The 20,167-nt window shown below is 42.4% G+C and overlaps 1 protein-coding gene across 1 annotated transcript in view; it reads left to right on the top strand.

Annotated features, from left to right (window-relative positions):
* The window catches only part of ZNF704 (zinc finger protein 704), a 259,239-nt gene that overhangs the window by 226,218 nt on the left and 12,854 nt on the right, over positions 1 to 20,167 (top strand). Inside the window, exons 6-8 of the mRNA XM_055546345.1 lie at positions 5,779 to 6,046; positions 8,287 to 8,391; positions 19,223 to 19,320. Coding sequence (XP_055402320.1) covers positions 5,779 to 6,046; positions 8,287 to 8,391; positions 19,223 to 19,320 — 471 coding nt within the window. The remainder of the gene's footprint in view (positions 1 to 5,778; positions 6,047 to 8,286; positions 8,392 to 19,222; positions 19,321 to 20,167) is intronic.

The raw sequence follows: 20,167 nt of genomic DNA, 5'->3' as shown, positions 1-20,167 counted from the left end.
GCTGGGAGGGATTGGGGGCAGGAGGAGAAGGGGATGACAGAGGATGAGATGGCTGGATGGCATCACTGACTCGATGGACATGAGTCTGGGTGAACTCCGGGAGTTGGTGATGGACAGGGAGGCCTGGCATGCTGTGATTCATGGGGTCGCAAAGAGTTGGACACCACTGAGCGACTGAACTGAACTGACACGTGAGTGCTCTACACCTCTAAGTACTGTGTTTAGTAGGCTCCCGGTGGACACGGAAGGCCAGCTGTGCTATGCTGCTCTATATAAGGGCACAGGCTGCTAAAATTACACAGGCAGCTGGGAGGTGTCAGGATTCGAACCCCGGCAATGTAACTCCAGAATTCATGTTGGTAATCACTGTGCTATAGCATCAGCTTCTTTCTTTCATTCATTCAGCATTTAACAGGCACCTACTGTGTGCCAGATGCACTGAAACATGTGGTATCTATTAAACAAAAATGAACAAGACACAGCCCTAAAGAATCTGTCTTAGGGAGGCGACAGAGGTTTAAAACAATTACAGAAATGCACCAAATCATTAAATAAATAAAGTGAATTGAAATGAACACACTTCAAAGTAATTCCCTGGTGGCTCAGTTGGTAAAGAATCTGCCTACAATGCAGGAGACCTGGGTTCGATCCCTGGGTTCGATCCCTGGGTGGGAAAGGTCCCCTGGAGAAGGGAATGGCAACCCACTCCAGCATTCTTGGGCTTCCCTGGTGGCTCAGCTGGTAAAGAATCTGCCTACAATGTGGGAGACCTGGGTTCGATCCCTGGTTGGGGAGATCCCCTGGAGAAGGGAATGGCAACCCACTCCAGCATTCTTGAGCTTCCCTGGTGGCTCAGCTTGGGCTTCCCTGGTGGCTCAGGTGGTAAAGAATCTGCCTGCAATGTGGGAGACCTGAGTTTGATCCCCGGGTTGGGGAGATCCCCTGGAGAAGGGTACGTCTACCCACTCCAGTGCGACCGCCTGGAGAATTCCAGGGGATCGCAAAGAATCGGACACGCTGAGCATCTTTCACTTCCACTTCTTCAAAGGGAGCTCAGAGGATTTAACTGTTTGAAGCTAAATCCTGATGCCTGTCCCTCAAAAGAAGTCCCCAGTTTGAGAGCTCAGGTCACTTGCGCCCCTACCCCTCGCCTGGCCACTGTCAACTGCTCCACAGCCTGCTCACTGGCTCCTGTTCCTCTTGCCCTCCCATCCTCTGTTCTTTCTCCAGACAGTGGCCAGGGTGAGCCTTTTAAAAGTAATTTATGTCTGTGAGTCGGTTTCTGTTTTGTAGATAAGTTCATTGGTATCATTATTTTTAGATTCCATATAAAAGTGATAGAATATGATCTTTGTCTTTCTCTATCTTACTCCACTTAATGTGATAATATCTAGGTCCAGTCATGTTGCAAATGGCATTAGATGGCATTAGAGAACAAATTTATGGTTCTCAAAGAGCATAGAAGAGGAAGGGGTGGAGTGGGGAGAGATAAATTAGGAGCTTGGGATTAACAAATACACACTACTATGTATAAAACAGATAAACCACAAGGACTTACTGTATAGTGCAGGGAACTACACTCAATATCCTGTGGTAACCTATAATGGTGGAGAAGGCAATGGCACCCCACTCCAGTACTCTTGCCTGGAAAATCCCATGGACGGAGGAGCCTGGTAGGCTGCAGTCCGTGGTGTCGCTGAGAGTCGGACACAGCTGAACGACTTCACTTTCACTTTTCACTTTCATGCATTGGAGAAGGAAATGGCAACCCACTCCAGTGTTCTTGCCCGGAGAATCCCAGGGACGGGGGAGCCTGGTGGGCTGCCGTCTATGGAGTTGCACAGAGTCGGACACGACTGAAGTGACTTAGCAGCAACTTAGCCGCAGCAGCAACCTATAATGGAAACAAACCTGAAAAAGAATACACACACACGCATGCACACACACACATATGGCACTTTGCTGTACACCTGAAACTAACACAACATTGTAAATTAACTGTACTTACTATACATCAATTTTAAAAAATAAAAATAATAAGTAACCTAGATACTTCAAAATCCCCAGAGGCTTCCATCATATTTGGAACAAAATACCAAATTTTGCCCAGGGCTACAAAGCCCTGTGCCATTGCGTCTCTGCCTTCCTTCCCATTCTTCTCCCATCACTCTTTGCCTGGTGCCCTGAGCACCAGCTACCTACCTCTCTGTCCTTCTCAGAAAGCAACAAGCCAGCCCACCCCAGGGTTCTGTGCATTCTTCTCCCATGGTTCCCACAAGGGTTTTTCCCTCACCTCATTGAGACCTCTGCTCAACTGTCATCTCCTCAGAGTCTTCCTATGAATACTCTATTTAAAATAATGTCCCCCATCGCTTGCCCTGATTAAGGATGGTCTTAATGCTGCTTAATTTTTCTTTCTGGGATTTATCACTACCTAATGTATTAAATGGAGAAGGCAATGGCACCCCACTCCAATACTCTTGCCTGGAAAATCTCATGGACGGAGGAGCCTGGAGGACTACAGTCCATGGGTCGCTAAGAGTCGGACACGACTGAGCAACTTCACTTTCACTTTTCACTTTCATGCATTGGAGAAGGAAATGGCAACCCACTCCAGTGTTCTTGCCTGGAGAATCCCAGGGACAGGGGAGCCTGGTGGGCTGCTGTCTATGGGGTACACGACTGAAGCGACTTAGCAGCAGCAATGTATTAAATGGACTTCCCTGGTGGCTCAGATGGTAAAGCGTCTACCTACAGTGTGGGAGACCTAAATATCTGTTTCTTTATGGGTTTACTTTTTTAAAATTGACTTATGGTTAATGAATAATATTATATAAGTTGCACACGTACTGTATGGTAATTCACAATTTTTATGATTATAGTTCATTTATATTTACTGTAAAATATTGGCTATATGCCCTGTGTTTTACAGTAATACAGTCTTGTAGCTTAGCTGGTAAAGAATCCACCTACAGTGCAGGAGACTGCAGTTCAATTCCTGGGTTGGGAAGATCCACTGGAGAAGGGATAGGCTACCCACTCCAGTGTTCTTGGGCTTCCCTGGTGGTTCCGACAGTAAAGAATTCACCTGCAATGGGAGACCTGGGTTTGATCCCCGGGTTGAGAAGATCTGCTAGAGAAGGGAATGGCTACCCACTCGAGTATTCTTGCCTGGAGAATACCATGGACAGAGGAGCCTGGCAGGCTATAGTCCATGAGGTCACAAAGAGTTGGACACAGCTGAGCAACTTTCACATACATACATACATACATCCTTGTAGTTTATTTTATCCATAATAGTTTATACCTCTTAATCCTCTACCCCTATACTTCCCCTCCCCCTCCTTAACTACTGGTTTGTTCTCTATATCTGTTTCTTTTTTGTCATATTCACTAGTTTGTTGTATTTTTTAGATTCCACATACAAGTAATATAGTATTTGTCTTTCTCTGTCTGACTTATCTCACTTGGCATAATACCCTCTAAGTCCATTCATGTTGTTACAATGGCAAAATTTCATTCTTTATGCATGAGTAGTATGAGTGTGTGTGTATGTGTGTGTGTGTGTGTGAGAGAGTAGCCCAATAGTGTCAGACTGTTTACAACACCATGGACTGTAGCCCGCCAGGCTCCTCTGTCCATGGAACTCTCCAGGCAAGAATACTGGAGTGGGTTGCTATTTCCTTCTACAAGGGATCTTCCCAACCCAGGAATCAAATTCGGGTCTTCTGCATTGCTGGCGAATTCTTTACCATCTGAGCCACCAGTGTGTGTGTGAGTGTGTGTGTGAGTGTGTGTGTGTGTAGCATCTTCTTTATCTAATTGTATGTTGATGGACATTTAGGTTGCTTCCATATCTTGGCAATTATAAATAATGCTGCTATGAACATCAGGGTGCATGTATCTTTTCAAATTGATGTTTCTGGTTTTTTTTTTCAGATATATACCCAGGAGTGGAATTGCTAGGTCATATGATAGTTCTATTTTTAGATTTTTAAGAAACCTCCATACTATTTTCCACAGTGACTGCACCAGTTTACCTTCCCACCAACAGTGTATGAGAGCTGCCTTTTCTCCACGTTCTCACCAACATTTATTGTGTTCTTTTTGATGATAGCCATTCTGACAGGTGTAAGGTAACATTTCATTGTTGGTATTATTGGTTTGATTTCCATTTCCCTAATAATTAGCATCTTTTCATCTCTTTTGGCCACCTGCATGTCCTCTTTGGGAAAAAGTCTATTTAGTTCTTCTGCTCATTTTTTAAATAGAATTGTTTGTTTTTTTAATGTTGAGTTAATGAGCTATTTATATATTTTGAATATTAACCCCTTATCGGTCATGTCCTCTGAAAATATTTACTCCCAATCATTAGTTTGTCTTTTCACTTTTTTGATAGTTTCCTTTGCTGTGCAAATGTTTTTAAGTTTAATTAGGTCCCATTTCCTTATTTTTGCTTCTATTTCCTTTGCTTTAGGAGACAGACTTGAAAAAAAAAATATTGCTACAATAGATGTCAAAGAGTGCCGTGCCTATGTTTTCTTTTAGCAGTTTTGTGGTGTAATGTCTTACGTTTAGGTCTTTAATCCATTTTGAGTTTATTTTTGTATATGGTGTTAAAGAATGTTCTAATTTCATTCATTTACATATGGCTGTCCAGTTTTCCCAGCAACATGTGTGGAAGAGACTACCGTTTTTCCATTGTATATTCTAGCCTCCTTTGTCATAGATTAATGGACCATAAGCGTGTAAGTCTATTTCTGGGCTCTCTATTCTGTTCCATCGATCTATAAATATGTTCTTATGCCAGTGCATGCATGCTCAGTTACTTCAGTCGTGTCTAACTCTTTGAGACCCTACGGACTGTAGCCTGCCATGCTCCTCTGTCCATGGGATTCTCCAATCTAAAATGCTGGAGTGGATTGCTATGCCCTCATCCAGGGGATCTTCCTGACACAGGAATCAAACCTGTGGCTGCTGTATCTCCTTCATTGCAGGTGGATTCTTTACCCACTGAGTCACCTGGGAATCCCCTTTATGCCAGTACCATACTGTTTTGTTTACTGTAATTTTACAGTATAGTCAGAAGTCAGGGAGCATGATTCTTCCAGCTCTGTTCTTTCTCAAGATTGTTTTAGCTATTTGGAGTCTTTTGTGTTTTCAGACAACTTTTTAAATTATTTGTTCTAGTTCAATGAAAAATGTCATTGGTATTTTAATAGGAATTGCATTGACTCTGTAGATTGCCTTGGAGAGTGTGGTCATTTTAACAATATTAATTCTTCCTATCCAATAACATGGTGTATTTTTCCATCTGTTTGTGTTGTCTTCAATTTCTTTCATCAGTGTCAGATAGTTTTCCAAATGCAGGTCTTTTACCTCCTTAGGCAGGTTTGTTCCTAGGGATATTATTATTTATTTTTGATGCGTTCTGTTACAAGTTTCTTGTCTGCCTCTTCCACTAGACTGTACGTTCTATCAGGGCAGAATCTGTTTTGTTCACTCTAATATTGGGTTCCTAAAAAAGTGCCTGGACATAGTAGACTCTCAATAAATTTTTTTTGAATAATTGATTGATTGGTTGATTAGTTGAGTCAATTGCTTTAGGACATCAAGGAAGGCTTCCCCCGGAAGTGGACAGTTGCAGGATAAGTAGAAGTTTGCCAAGCAGACAGGACAGAGGAAAAGCATTCCAGACAGAAGGAACAGCATGTACAAGATCTCAAGGCAAGAAAGCAGTGTGGGTGAGTAGGATTGCTTTGCTCTCTTTTGCATTAGGCGTGCTGGGGAGTCTGACTACAGTGATGGAGAAGAAGACTTTTACTACACTGAGATCAAGCTCAACACAGACTCCGTGGCAGACGGTCTGAGCAGCCTGGCCCCAGTTTCACCCTCCCAATCCCTGGCTTCGCCTCCTACTTTTCCCATCCCAGATTCCAGCCGAACAGAAACTCCTTGTGCCAAAACCGAGACAAAACTGATGACACCCTTGAGCCGCTCTGCTCCCACCACCCTCTACCTCGTGCATACTGACCACGCTTACCAGGTGACTGGCCAGGGATCATGAGAGCAATCACTTTACTCCTAACCAAAAGCAGTAGCATTCTGACCTGTGAGTTAAGGATTGTTACTGTTGTATCTGACTTTTTGTAACCCCATGGACTGTAGCTCATCAGGCTCGTCTATCCATGGGATTCCCCAGGCAAGAATACTGGAGTGAGTTGCCATTTCCTATTCCAGGGTGAGTAAAGGATAGCTCAGTGGAAAAACAGCATCCAGGAGAGCCCAATAGCAGAGTTTGCCTTTTTTCTCCTTTTAAAGCCAGAATCTCATGCAGATTGGACCCTAGGGTGTTCTTGAACTTCCCAGTACTGACTGAAGATCTGATCCCTGAGAAGTTGTTATGAGGATTAAAATCCTTAATATTGTAACACTCTCAGAAGGGTGCCTGGCACATGATGTGAGTACTTGTTAGATAAAAAAATTATATAAATGAAAAGATGAACTTTGAAAAGCATTGGCACAATGACAGCCTCATCCTGTACTGCAGATGCAGGACTTTGTGCCCTGACTCTCTGAATTGGTAACTAACTCTCTGGAGTTAGTTAGGCTGGAGCCATGGTTGTCAGTGTTCAGCAGATCAACAGGGTCAGCGTCACCTGGGAACTTGTTAGAAATTCACATTCCCAGACCTGCAGACCAGAAGCGAGGGGTGAGGCCGAGCAGTCTGTGTTTAACAAACTCTCCAGGTGATTCTGCCTCACTCTAAAGTCTGTTAAGGCCTTAGAGACAAATCCTGCAAATACAGGACACAGCTAAAACTCCTTCCTCCCCCAGCAATTCTGAACTCTTTTAAGTGTCAATTTAATAAAATTTCAATACGCTCAAATTAAAAAAAAAAGTTTTCCCATAATTTTCAACTACTTTATGTAACTTTTTAAAAGAAAACTCCCCTGTACATATTTGTAATTTGTGTTCTTCCACTCCTGTTTATAAACACTCTCCATAGAACTGAATATATGACTGAATTCAATTAAATCAAAACATCAAGTTGTTTCTTTCTCTTATGTTAGGTATCTACTTTTTAATTATCATCAATAAGGCTAGTGAGGACACTTCCGTGCCAGTAGTTGTTTTTTTCCCCCACTGAATTTCCAGAAGAGTAATTACTGAGTCTTAGGATACAGCATGAACAGCTATGTATTGCCAAAATATTTTCCAATGGTGCCAGTTACAAAACCACTGCCACTAGCAACTATATTTATAAAAGTAGTAAAACTAACCCTGTAGAGAAGTCATTCAGCCATTTATTAAGTAGACTTCAACTCAAGAGCAATGGAATAGCGCTAATTATTAAATTAGTTGATGCAGCAACTTTCATTCCTGACTCTTCTATTCAAAAAGGATAATTCATCCCTTAGTTCTTGTTTGTCAATATTGCATTTAGGCCCAAAATCATGGGCTTGAACCAACTGAGATTATTTTTCTTATGTATTTAATGAGAATTGGAACATACACTAAGGGATCTAGAAGTTCCTTCCCAAACTATAGATTCACAGCATTGGGATTTTTCTGTTTATAGTTATAAGTGTTCAACATAAAGATCTTAAAAACGTGAGCAAAGAAAGAAAATCCATCCCAAGTCCCAACAACAAGGAAGCCCCTTGGTTCATATTTTTGGTGGTCCTTCAGGACTGTTATACGTGTGCATTTTAAAAATGGAGTCTATCACATACTGTTTTCGCTGTGCTTTGTTGTCTCCACTTGATATCTCAGAACATTTTCCCATGCCAATGAGTGTTCTTCAGCATCATTTTCCCTATGTGTTTCCAGTTTTTTAAAAAAAAATATAATACATAGTTCTGCAATGAACATCCTTGTGTCCATTTCTTTCTAGAAGTGGAATAGCTAGTGTACAGAACACTAAGAATTTTGACATGTATTGCCAAATTACCTTCCCAAAATGTAATTGACAACCTACCATCTCTCCCAACTTGATAACAAGGAATTGTATCTCACAGATGTCCTAAGATAGGTATGTGTATGTATAATCAAATTTCTATTCAGAAATCAGCAGCCAAAAACCTTCTCCTCCTATACCTTAGATTGCTTTAGATGTATAAAAAGTTTAGCTACTTTCTTTAACCATGCTTAATCCCCTCCTATTATAATTTTGTCATTAATAAAGCTGAGATTATTTCTGAAGCCTTATTTTGGTAATGACAGCTTAAGACTCCAAGGAGAAATATTCTTTCAAAACAACTTTCTCTGTTTTCTATTTGATAGGCCACACCCCCCGTGACCATTCCAGGAGCAGCCAAGTTCACCCCCAACGGCAGCAGCTTCAGCATTTCTTGGCAGTCTCCTCCAGTTACCTTCACAGGCATTCCAGTAAGTAGAAAAGCAAAAAGCCAGAAATCTGGTCACAGCCAAGCATACATTTAGAGAACAAATTGTAGAAACATGCAAAATAAAAGACAAAAATTGGAATGCCAGAATAATTTTTTTTTAAGTGATATTTGTAAGCTCACCAAGCTATCTCGTGGTCCAGACTAGCCCAACTTCTCTGTGAAAAGGTGTTTTGACAGGAATTTTAGAAAGTAAAAGACAGTTTCATCTGTTGATAAACAACTTGTTGGAAATATATTGATTTTTTTGTATGGGTGGTGTATTTGTATGTTTCCTAAAGCCTTTATAAAATTAATAGTTGAATTCAGACCCCAAAGATAAAAGAAAAAGACTCTACAGGTAAATGGCATGTATCATTATGAGCTCTCTGGTGGCTCAGATGGTAAAGAATCTGCCTACAATCTGCCTGGGTTCGATCTCTTGGTCAGAAAGATCCCCTGGAGAAGAGAATGGCTACTCATTCCAGTATTCTTGCCTGGAGAATTCCATGGACAGAGGAGCCTGGTGAACTACAGTCCATGGGGTCACAAAGAGTCGGACACAACTGAGTGACTAACACTTTCACTTTTTCTTTCAACTATATACAATTTGACTTTGAAATTATTGTTTGTGGGTATGTCATTTTGAAAGTTCAGATAGTAGAAATTGAAATCAACTTTTTTCTTCTGAAGCCTAAATAATCCATGCTGATGGGTAATTTGCAAATAAATGAGTATTGAAATATGCCGTCGGATTTAAGGATTATTTTAGAATTGATTTGACATATTAAATAATTACTGTCTGAAAACTCACCATGAATTTACTTGATTCTTAACTATTCATTTAGAAGATATTGAGTCTTTTACAGCTTATCACAGAATATCCATAGCCCTCCACACTGCTCATGCTCAGGGGTTTACAACTCCTGATAAGGTTCAGAAAGTGGCTTATGATAATAGATATTAACCTTATTTTCTCCTCTCCACCCCCTCCCCAAGGACCTCACAAAAGCTTCTTATTGCAACCGCTGGCAACTCCCAGAGGTTTCCAGCAAATGCTAAGGCCTCCTGTGGAGCTGATAAAAATGAAAGTGGCTCAGTCATTTATGCTGTGCTCTGTCAAAGGATAGTTATTAAATTCCTTAGAGGAATGGCCAGCAATAAAAAAGCATCCTGCTGGCAGCAATTTGAAAATCTTGTGGCTTCCAGAAAATACCCCTAGAATTGGATTTTTAAGCAGTATGGTGGATCTGGAGTAATTATGAAAGGTGCCTGCTTCATGAAGAGTAGGAACTGCTGGTTGTTCTCAAAGAACAAGAATACGATGGATGACCTTGTTACAAACATTTAAAAAGAAGAGATTAGATGTGGAGGTATTAGTTTTGCTTCTGGCAAGAGCAATAATTCCCCTGAGGTGGGTGTCAGCCTTTTTGGCAACTTTTTTTTTTTTTTTTTTTGGATAGACATAAAAAGACCAGAGTGGCTCTCAATATGACATTTGAGACTACCCTTCTAACTCAGAGAGGCAGCTCCAAACATAGAATTACAGAGACCTACTCTTCTGAATTCTGTTCAGTCCTGTCTTTGATTAGAGCTGAATTTTCAGAAACGTACCCCACATTGCTCATCTGGTGAAAAAATGAGTACAACATGTAGACAGAACATCGCAGTTCAGATTTCCTTTCAAGTTACCTCTTTTATCAGCCCAAATGGAATATTTTCCCCTTTGTTCTATTAATTAAATCATTTCCTTTTGAAATAAAGTGACATCACTGTGAGTGGTTTTCACTAGTTTTAAGTCCCCTGAATCTCCTAAGCGGCTGACACGGCAGGACACCAGTGAGGCTCCCTCCTCTTGCTGATTTCTCAACAAGCAAAGTTTAAGACTTTTCTCTCTATGGATACTATGGATATCTCGGCCCTCCTCTCAAGGTCCTAGATTTTTCAGAGTTCCTCACTTCACTCTCGATTGGTTACCAGCGACATCCTGGACTAGAGCTTTGACGGAAAGTATGTAGAATAACTGTGTTAAGTAGATTCCCACTAAAATCCTATGTGAGCTACTAATTTATTCTTTCACCAGAGAATTCCCAATCTATCTGATTTTAGATGGCTTTAGCAGTCAAGCTTGCCATTACTATTTAAAAATAAAGGTAAGGGAGTAGGGAAAGCTGCCCTTTACCAAGGCTTTTGTTTTATTCTAGAAGGATGACAAGGTTTACTACTCAAAGTGTTCTTCATGTTGTCCTACTCTCAAGCATGTCTTTTTTTAAAAGAGTAAAAAAGTAGCTGTTTGCTGTCTGCCCACTTACACTGGGGGCTGGATCTCACAACTCCACACCTCCTAGCCTAGGACTGTCCATGTCCACTGACTGGGTGCCAGCAACCGTCCCTGAATTCTCCACAGGTGCTAGTCCCACTCTTAGAAGATGGGGAGCCAGGCTGACTGAGAACACGTGAATCCCCACCTCCTACATTTGTGTAATAGGGTTTTCAGACAAAAGCTCTAAAAGTTTCAAATGATAAGGCACTAGTATTAGGGGTGGCTTCCACTTTATCCAAACTGACGAACAGAGCAGTTGCTATTTTATTGAAAGTGTTAGTTACTCAGTCGTGTCCGACTCTTTGTGACCCCCATGGACTGTAGCCCTCTGTCCATGGAATTCTCCAGGCAAGAATACTGGAGTGGGTAGCCAATCCTCTTTAATGAACGCATTTTTTGTTTTACTCAAAAGCAAGTACCCTGAGGTTGTCAACCCCATTTAAGATTTCCTTTTCTCCCCTGTCTTTGAGACCTAGTATTGAAGAGGAGATGCTTTCATATGCTTCCTAGAAAGTAGAAATAATCTCCTTCTGTGAAATCCCAAGGTTTGCAGAATTTTATTTATTCATTTGCCTACTCTGGACTTCCTGAATTGGGGGCTTTAATAAGTTCCCTGGGTAAGACTTCTTCCCAGAGGTGTATAGCTGAGAAAGTCGATCTGCATATTCACAAACATAACTATAGGTTCAGTCTTTTCTAGCCCAAGGCTATGGGCATAGGGTAGGGAGAAGACCATGGTTAATTACAGCTTTCTTGACCTGTTTTTCCCCAGTGACTCCTCTTTTCTTCTAATTATTTCCCTTTCTTTCCCTGTCTTCTCAGGGCAGAAAACTGAGAGCTCTCGGCCCCTGTGTTAGTCTGCCGTAATAGCAGACTGGGTGGTTTAAACAACCCACATTTATTTTCTCCCAGTTCTGGAGGCCAGAAATCTCAGACCAATGTGCTAGCTGACCCAGTTCCCAGTGAGGGCCCTCCTGCTGACTTGTCAGGAGCCACCTTCTCAATATGTCCCCACATGGCCTTTTCTTTTGGAGGCAGGGAGATGGAGAAAGAGCCATTGGGTCCCACCCTTTTGAATTCATTTGGTGGCATTAGTGGTAAAGAACTCGCCTGCCAACGTAGGAGACCTAAGAGATGCAGGTTCCATCCCTGGGCCAGGAAGATCCCCTGGAGGAGGGCATGGCAACCCAGTCAGCATCTTGCCTGGAAAATCCCTTGGACAGAGGAGCCTGGTTGGCTACAGTTCATACGGTCACAAAGAGTTGGACATGACTGAAGCAGCTTAGCACACAGGCAGCACATACCTTTAATTACTCCCTTAAAGGCTCCATCTCCAAATACAGCCACAGTGAGAATTGGGGCTTTGATATGTGAAGGTTGGACTGCACAAAATCTGGTCCATAATAGGCCCCATGTAAGTAAGTAGAAGCTAATCAATCTGCTATCCAAGGGCCATGCCATGAGGCTTCAGGCCAGAGAAATCATCTCCAGACCTGAAATAGTGCTTATTAGCTCTTTAGCTGTTTGTTTTGTTTTTTTTTTTTCCAAACACTTGGATGGAGGAGTCAAAATTGTTTGTTAGAAGAAATTAAAACCAAGACAGGAGGCTTTTTTCCATTTGAGAGATATAAAATCACAAGAAAAGAAATTTCTCCAACGTATTTGCTACTGCTACTGCTAAGTCGCTTCAGTTGTGTCCGACTCTATGCGACCCCATAGACGGCAGCCCACTAGGCTCCCCCGTCCCTGGGATTCACCAGGCAAGAATACTGGAATGGGTTGCCATTTCCTGCTCCAATGCATGAAAGTGAAAAGTGAAAGGGAAGTAGCTCAGTCGTGCCCAACTCTTAGCTACCCCATGGACTGGAGCCTACCAGGCTCCTCCGTCCATGGGATTTTCCAGGCAAGAGTACTGGAGTGGGGTGCCATTGCCTTCTCCGTCCAACATATTTACAGAAGGACATATCTGCATTACTGCTTTTGTTTTTGTTTAGTTGCCCAGTCATGTCCGACTCTTTTGCAACCCCATGGATTGGGATTTTCCAGGCAGGAATACTGGAGAGAGTTGCCATCTCCTTTCTCCAGAGGATCTTTCTGACCCAGGGTTCAAATCCACATCTCCTGCCAGCATCTCCTGCATTACAGGCAAATTCTTTATCACTGAGCCACTGGGGAAGCCCATTACTGAACTGATTTGAGGCAAATACTAACTCGGGCATTTACAAGCTGTGACCTCTAGCCAGTCAGTCACAGAACCTCTCTTACACAATGCCTTCAACTTAGCTGTACAACCACTGCCTTGTATTGCTGCATTTTCAAGCACAATGCTTGGCACTGGTTGACGTTGAGAACTTACTAGTGTTATCTGTGATGTATCTCATTGCTATTAAACAGAGGGCAGAGAAAGTGGATTCTCCTTATTGGGACTGACTCATATAACACAGATATACTCAACATATGGGAGAAATCAGCCATAATTTTTGCAGACTGTAATTTAGAGTTCTTTATTGGAAGGACTGATGCTGAAGCTGAAACTCCAATACTTTGGCCACCTCATGTGAAGAGTTGATTCATTGGAAAAGACCCTGATGCTGGGAGGGATTGGGGGCAGGAGGAGAAGGGGATGACAGAGGATGAAATGGCTGGATGCCATCACCGACTCAATGCACATGAGTCTGGGTGAACTCTGGGAGATGGTGATGGACAGGGAGGCCTGGCGTGCTGCGATTCATGGGGTAGCAAAGAGTTGGACACAACTGAGCAACTGAACTGAACTGAACTGAAACTCTCCTGAAATCACACCTAATCAGGAGACAGATTATAGGCATGTAGCCCATTTTGTTAATTTAGAAGTAATACCACATAGTACTCTCTCCAAGTATGCTATATACTTTATAAAACAAGTCGCCAAATAGAACTTTAAAAGTTAAGATATAAAACAAATAAATACAGAATATGGAAGCCATTGGGAAAGAGAGCTGAAATCATGTTTTCCAGGGCACACATTATTGTCATCATTGATGAGGCAGGTTGGAAGACACCAGAAAACAGGGCATTAGCACCATTCAGAACCAAATACCAAGATCCCTGAGTGTCAGACAGCCAGTGCTCCACTGTTTACTAACTGCGTGGCCTCAGCCACTTCCTTACCCTCTCCATCTCCTTGTCTATAAAGTGGAAGTGATAGCATTGCTTATCCAGGGTCATTATGAAGATTCAATTAGATAACATGGGGGAAGGTACTTAGCTTAACAAGTTCTTAGAAAATTACTGCTGCTGCTTTTAACTCTGAGATCCATGTAAGCCAAGTCCCTGCTCCAAGCCTAAATTATTTTACCTACAAAATGCAGATAGTGCTTATTTTTCAGGCTTTTTGCTGAAGATTAAATGAGATTATAAATAACCCAGTGGCCCATCTTTCACATTTGCAAGCACTGAATAAATGGTGGCAGACTCCCTCTGCCAGTCTCTCCCTTTGACTTTCCCACCCTCAGCTCCAGTTAACATAAGACACCAAAACATGATTGTCTTGATGTTAAAGGTCTCCAGGAAAGCTCACGAGTTAGGTTGTATTCATCCTCCCATAGAACTGAGCCACACACTGGTATGTGAAGTGAGACCTGGCTTCTGCTACACTGAAGGCTGTAGAAACCCCAGGTCTGTTGTGAAACGGGAGGGGCTGCCATCAGACAGGACTAAACACGAAACAGGTGTGCCCTCAACTCCAGAGTTAAAAAAGCCAATAGCAGAAATAAAAACGATAGAGAAGCGTTCTTCCTGGAGTACGTCCAAATCTGGTCCTCATCCTCCCGGAAGCCCAGCAGGTCACCAGTTTTTTAATTTCAGTAAATGGCACCCATATCCCTTCATCCTCTCAGGCCAGAACCTAGGATGTATCCTTGACTCCTCTTGATTCATCCCTGACTCATCTAAAGATTTGTCTTCATACTTCCTGTCCTGTAGCCCATCTGTCATCAGGGCCCAGACTCTGCCCTGATTCATACACAGGATATGAATCCAACCACTTCTCCCCACCACGGTCACACCGCCATCAAAATCACCAGTGCATTTTCCTCCTAAATTAGTACAAAAGCCTCTTAAGTAGTCTCTAGCCCTGTCCAGGGCTATCTCCAATTCATTCTCCAAGGAGCCAGAGTGATCTTTCTAAAGCATTAATCAGATGTCTCACTTTATTAAAATTCTCCACTGGCTTCCCTTGTACTTAGAATGGCACTGAAATTCCTCATCACAGCTTCAAGGGCTGACCTGAATCCACCACCTCCCATCCTCCTACCTGCCGCCTCCCCCAGCCCCACTTCCAGCCCCACTGGCCTCTGCCCCTGGGAGGTCTAGGCCCTCACCTTCCCCTTTCCCCAGAGTGCCCTGTAGATCAAAGGTAGCCAGTGCAAGAGGCCTTCCCTCACCACCCTAAACAAATATGCTTTCCATCACCCTTGGTCTGGTAGCCTGTTCTAGTTTCTTCATGCACTTATCACTAAAATGCCCTTACTTCTTTTGTGCTTATTGTCTCTCTCCCCATTAGAAGGTACCTCTATGGGGACAGAGATTTTATCTTGTTCAGCGCTGTATTCCCACAATCTACAACAGTGCCTGGGGCATGCATGCGTGAGTGCTTAATCGCTTCAATCTTTGCAACCCATGGACGGTAGCCTGCCAGACTCCTCTGTTCATGGGATTCTCCAGGCAAGAATACTGGAGTGGGTTGTCGTGCCCTCCTCTGGGGGACCTTCCCAACCTGGGGATCGAACCCGAGTCTCCTATGTCTCCAGCACTGGCAGACAGGTTCTTTACCACTAGAGCCACCTGGGCATGGTGAGAACCTAATAAATATATGTGAATGAAGAGCATTTTACCATCTCATACCAGCCCACACCAAAAGGGTATGGCCATTTTGCAAAATTTAGAACCTTCCACATTATCCCCAGCTGATGGAAATAGTGTCCCTGGCATGTCACCTAAACATTTCCAGTTCTCTGACTGAATAAGGAGGTATTCTTGGGATTCTACAAGTTCTACAATAATTAAAAAAAAAATTTTTTTTCATTGTCCTGAGCACTTAATTCATATCAGCACATTCTAGATTATCTACTGCTGCTACTGCTGTTGATAAGTCGCTTCAGTTGTGTCCGACTCTGTACGACCCCATAGACGGCAGCCCACCAGGCTCCCCTATCCCTGGGATTCTCCAGGCAAGAACACTGGAGTGGGTTGCCATTTCCTTCTCCAATGCATGAAAGTGAAAAGTGAAAGAAGTCGCTCAGTCGTGTCTGACTCTTAGCGACCCCGTGGACTGCAGCGGAGTGGAGTAAGATTATCTACAGTGGGGATAAACTCTGAAGCCTTCACTCCCTCTGGTTTGCTAATATGCATCCTGATCCACTAGTGGTAAAGAACCCACCTTCAATGCAGGAGACATAACAGGTGGGAGTTCGATCCCTAGGTTGGGAAGATCCCCTGGAGGAGGGAATGACAACCCACTTCAGTGTTCTTGCCTGGAGAATCCCATGGACAGAGGAGCCTGGAGGGCTACAGTCCATAGGGTCGCTAAGAGCCTAACACAACTGAAGCGACTGAGCACACAGGCATGCATCCTGATCCCGATGGGTTGGGGGATGTGTGGGGATTCTGCTTCTGGAAAAACATGCCCATCCACATCAAATGCATACACTGAACTCCAAAGGTTTCATTTTATGAAAAAAAGTATGTATGTTACTCACCTCTGTTGGCCCTCAATCCCCCTAGCTTTAGCAAAAAGTAAAGAGTCAGTTAATTAATCCTTTAATGGAAAATTAATTCTCATTCTGATATGAAAAAGAAAAAGAAAATGATATTCTGGTATTTCAAGGACAAGACAGAACCAGATATACTGGCCACTAGTCATTCCCTGAAGACACCATTGCTGTAGACTTTGAACTCTGAAATGCCCTTTCATCTTTGCTCTTCCCTATTTAACATATTCGTTTATTCCTCCAGTAATTATTTGCACTGTATCAGATAAATTTGGAGTTTTTAATGATCTCAACAAGCAGAGTATTTCTCATGGTGTTAATTAGTAGTTCTCAAAAGTAAATAAGCATGAGAATTTGGCTTCCGTGGTGGCTCCAATGGTAAAAATTTGCCTGCAATGCAGGAGACCAGGGTTTGATCCCTGGGACAGGAAGATCCCCTGGAGGAGGGCATGGCAATGCACTCCAGTATTCTTGCCTGGAAAATCCCATGGACAGAGGAATCTGGCAGGCTACAGGTCCATGGGGTTGCAAAGAGTCAGACACGACTTTCACTTTCATGAGAATTTGGGGAAAGACTTTAAATGTAAATTCCTGAAACCCATCCCAAGACATTTTCTCAGTACATCTGGACTGGTACTTAGGAATCTAAATGCTTAAAAAGCAACCTAGTGTATTCCATACAGTAAAATAATATTCAAGACTTGAGAGAGAAGAAAATTCTAAAACACATGCTGATGTGGATAAACCCCAGGGACATTATGCTAAGTGAAATGAATCAGTCACCAAAAGGCAAATATTGTATGATATTGTGTGATTTCATTTACAGTATATCTAAAATAGTCAGATTCATAAAATCAAAAAGTAGAATGGTAGTTGCTAGGGATTAGGAAAGTGAAAAAGCGTTAGTTGCTCAGTTGTGTCCAACTTTTTGTCACCCCATGGACTATAGCCTACCAGACTCCTGTGTCCATGGGATTCTCCAGGCAAGAAGAATGGGGCTTCCCTGATAGCTCAGTTGGTAAAGAATCTGCCTGCAATGCAGGAGACCCTGGTTTGATTTCAGGGTCAGGAAGATCCCCTGGAGAAGAGATAGGCTACCCACTGGAGTAGGTATTCTGGCCTAGAGAATTGCATGGACTGTATAGTTCATGGGGTCGCAAAGAGTCAGACATGACTGAGCGACTTTCACTTTCAGGCAAGAACACTGGAGTGGGTTACCATTCCCTTCTCCAGGGATCAAAACTGCATCTCCAGCATTTCTGGCTGATACTTTATGGTTTGAGCCACCAGGGAAGCCCACAGGGGCTAGGGGGAGGGGATAAATGAGAATTACTAATCAATGGACATGAAGTTTCCATTAAGCAAGATGAATAAGCTTTAGAGATCCGCTGTGCATTATATCTAGAGTCAACAGTGTTGTATTGTGCACATAAAAAATTGTTAAGAGTGTAGACCTCATGTTAGGTATTCTTACTACAATAAAATAAAGTTTTTTTAAAAAGAAAAAAAGTGAAGACCAATGGTACAGAATAAATCAGACTTATAGCAACAATGGTTTAAAATATTAGTTTTTTTTTCTTATGTGTTTATTTTTTTTTAATTTATAACTGGGAAAATAGCACTTATATGTCCATTCTTTTACATTCATTTTTTAATTGGAAAAAAAAAAAGTCCAGGTCGCTATACTAGAGAAAGTCAGTTCTCTAAGTGTTGCTTAGGGATGTTCCCATGACTGTTGATCAGTACTGGTATTCTTGTGGTCATACTGGCTTCTCAGTGATTACGTTTTTAAGTTTATTAAATGTTTGCTCTTTTGTGTATGGCAATCTTGTATATTTGCACAACACATCATTTATCTTTTGTTAGTTTTTTTGGAGCTTCTGAGAATCCCATTTGCTGGGAGATATTTAATGTTATGTGAGCAGGTGATGCAAAGAGAATAAGTGAGAAATGCAAGAGGACTGGAGAGCAAAGGGGACTCTCCCATCATCGCAGCTGAGAGACAAGAGCATGAGGAGGTTAAACACATGGTCTGGCATCAGGGAGAGCTCGACTCTGGCCATTACAGGTTCCACAACCCTGGGCAAGTTATTTAACGCCCTGTGCTTGGCTTCCTCATCTGTCAAATGGGAGCGATGCATACGTATCACATGGGGTAGTTGTGAAAGTAGAGCTGTTGTCAGGGACCCTGGCACAAAGTGGGTGCTCAGAAGTTCTACAAGGTTGACATTCGTTCTTGCTTTGCTCAGGCTCTTTGCTGCTTGCCTCTGTTCCTGTTCGGACCCAGAATCTGCCATGTGGCCATCTAATGCAAGAAGCCATTTATTTATCGACTGTGAATAACCTAATTGAATAAACAGAAGGTCAAGGTCCGCACTGTGTGTTGCCACTGAGTAGCTGTATAATTTTAGAAAACTTTCTTAACCTCTTTTCTTCTTTAAAAGAGAGATGATTGAGGCTTGGAAGAAGAATATCCTTTAAGGTTTAAAATATTATTCAAGTGAAAATAAGCCATTTGGAGTGCAGAGATGTGAAGTCATGAAGATTTCTGAAGTATTCATTGTTGCCGGGTCTTTTCTGTTGGCAGATGCATTTAAATTCCACCGGGAGCATCACCCCATCCATTTTAACCTGTGGTCTCTGTGAACGAAGCCCTGCCTCTCTGTGTCTAGTGGTCAGATAACACTGCCCACGTGGCAAAGGCTCAGGAAATGCATGGTGAGGAGAGCTGCCTGTCAACTTTGTTTCCCATGTGTTTACAGGTGTCACCAACCCACAGCCACCCAGTGGGCACAGGCGAACAGAGATCACACACTCACACCGTCCTGTCCTCCCCCCCAAGAGGGGCAGTCAGCCTAAGGTATGAGTGCTTGAAACCCCACATGCCTCCTCTCTACAGAATTAGCCAAAAAATAGAACCACCAGGAAGAGAGAAACTAAAGATACAGTCTCCCATAAAATTCCCCTGACATGGACGAAACACCCATTCTTTTGTTCCCATGGTTCCCCCCATCCATTAATAAACATTTTTCATTTTTCCGGGGTAACAGTTCATGGTTAGTTCTCTTGCAAAATAGGTAATGCTGATTATTGGGTCTCTTTAAAGGCATGTTGTATTAACCTTGGTATGATATGAATTTTAGTTTTTAACCCAGATCAAGGAGGACCTCCCCAGGATTCCCTTGACCAGAACGCTAGACATTTGAGAAGCAAGAGACCACTTGAAAGTACATATTTAAAATAATAATAAATGATAAATGGTTAAAAAATAAAAAAAAATAAAGTAAATCAACCTGAATATTCAAAAAAAAAAAAAAAAAACTTGAAAGAGTAGTGCTCACTGCTGTTATTTCTTGTATTTGCTCATGTAATTCAGTGTAATGAAGATGTCCCAATGGACATGTCTCTAAATGGACATGTAGAAGCTAAGAAGGCTGTAAGTACTCTTAAAAGTAGCAAATTTTAACAGTTCAGTGAAGGACTTCCCACCTGGCTCAGTGGTAAAGAATAGGCCTGCCAATGCAGGTTCCATCCCTGGGTCAGGAAGATTCCCTGGAGTAGAAAATGGCAACCCCCTCCAGTATTCTTGCTGGAGAATTCCATGGACAGCCTGATCGGCTGTACCCCAAGGGGTCGCAAAGAATTGGACAAGACTGAGCGCAGGTGAGTGATGAAGTGTGGTGAAAACATCCCACACAGGTTAACCT

The sequence above is a fragment of the Bubalus kerabau genome, chromosome 14 (genome assembly GCF_029407905.1).
Source record: "Bubalus kerabau isolate K-KA32 ecotype Philippines breed swamp buffalo chromosome 14, PCC_UOA_SB_1v2, whole genome shotgun sequence".
Lineage (NCBI taxonomy): Eukaryota > Metazoa > Chordata > Mammalia > Artiodactyla > Bovidae > Bubalus > Bubalus kerabau.
The sequence above is the reverse complement of the archived record's forward strand: the minus strand, read 5'-3'. Positions and strand labels throughout refer to the sequence as shown.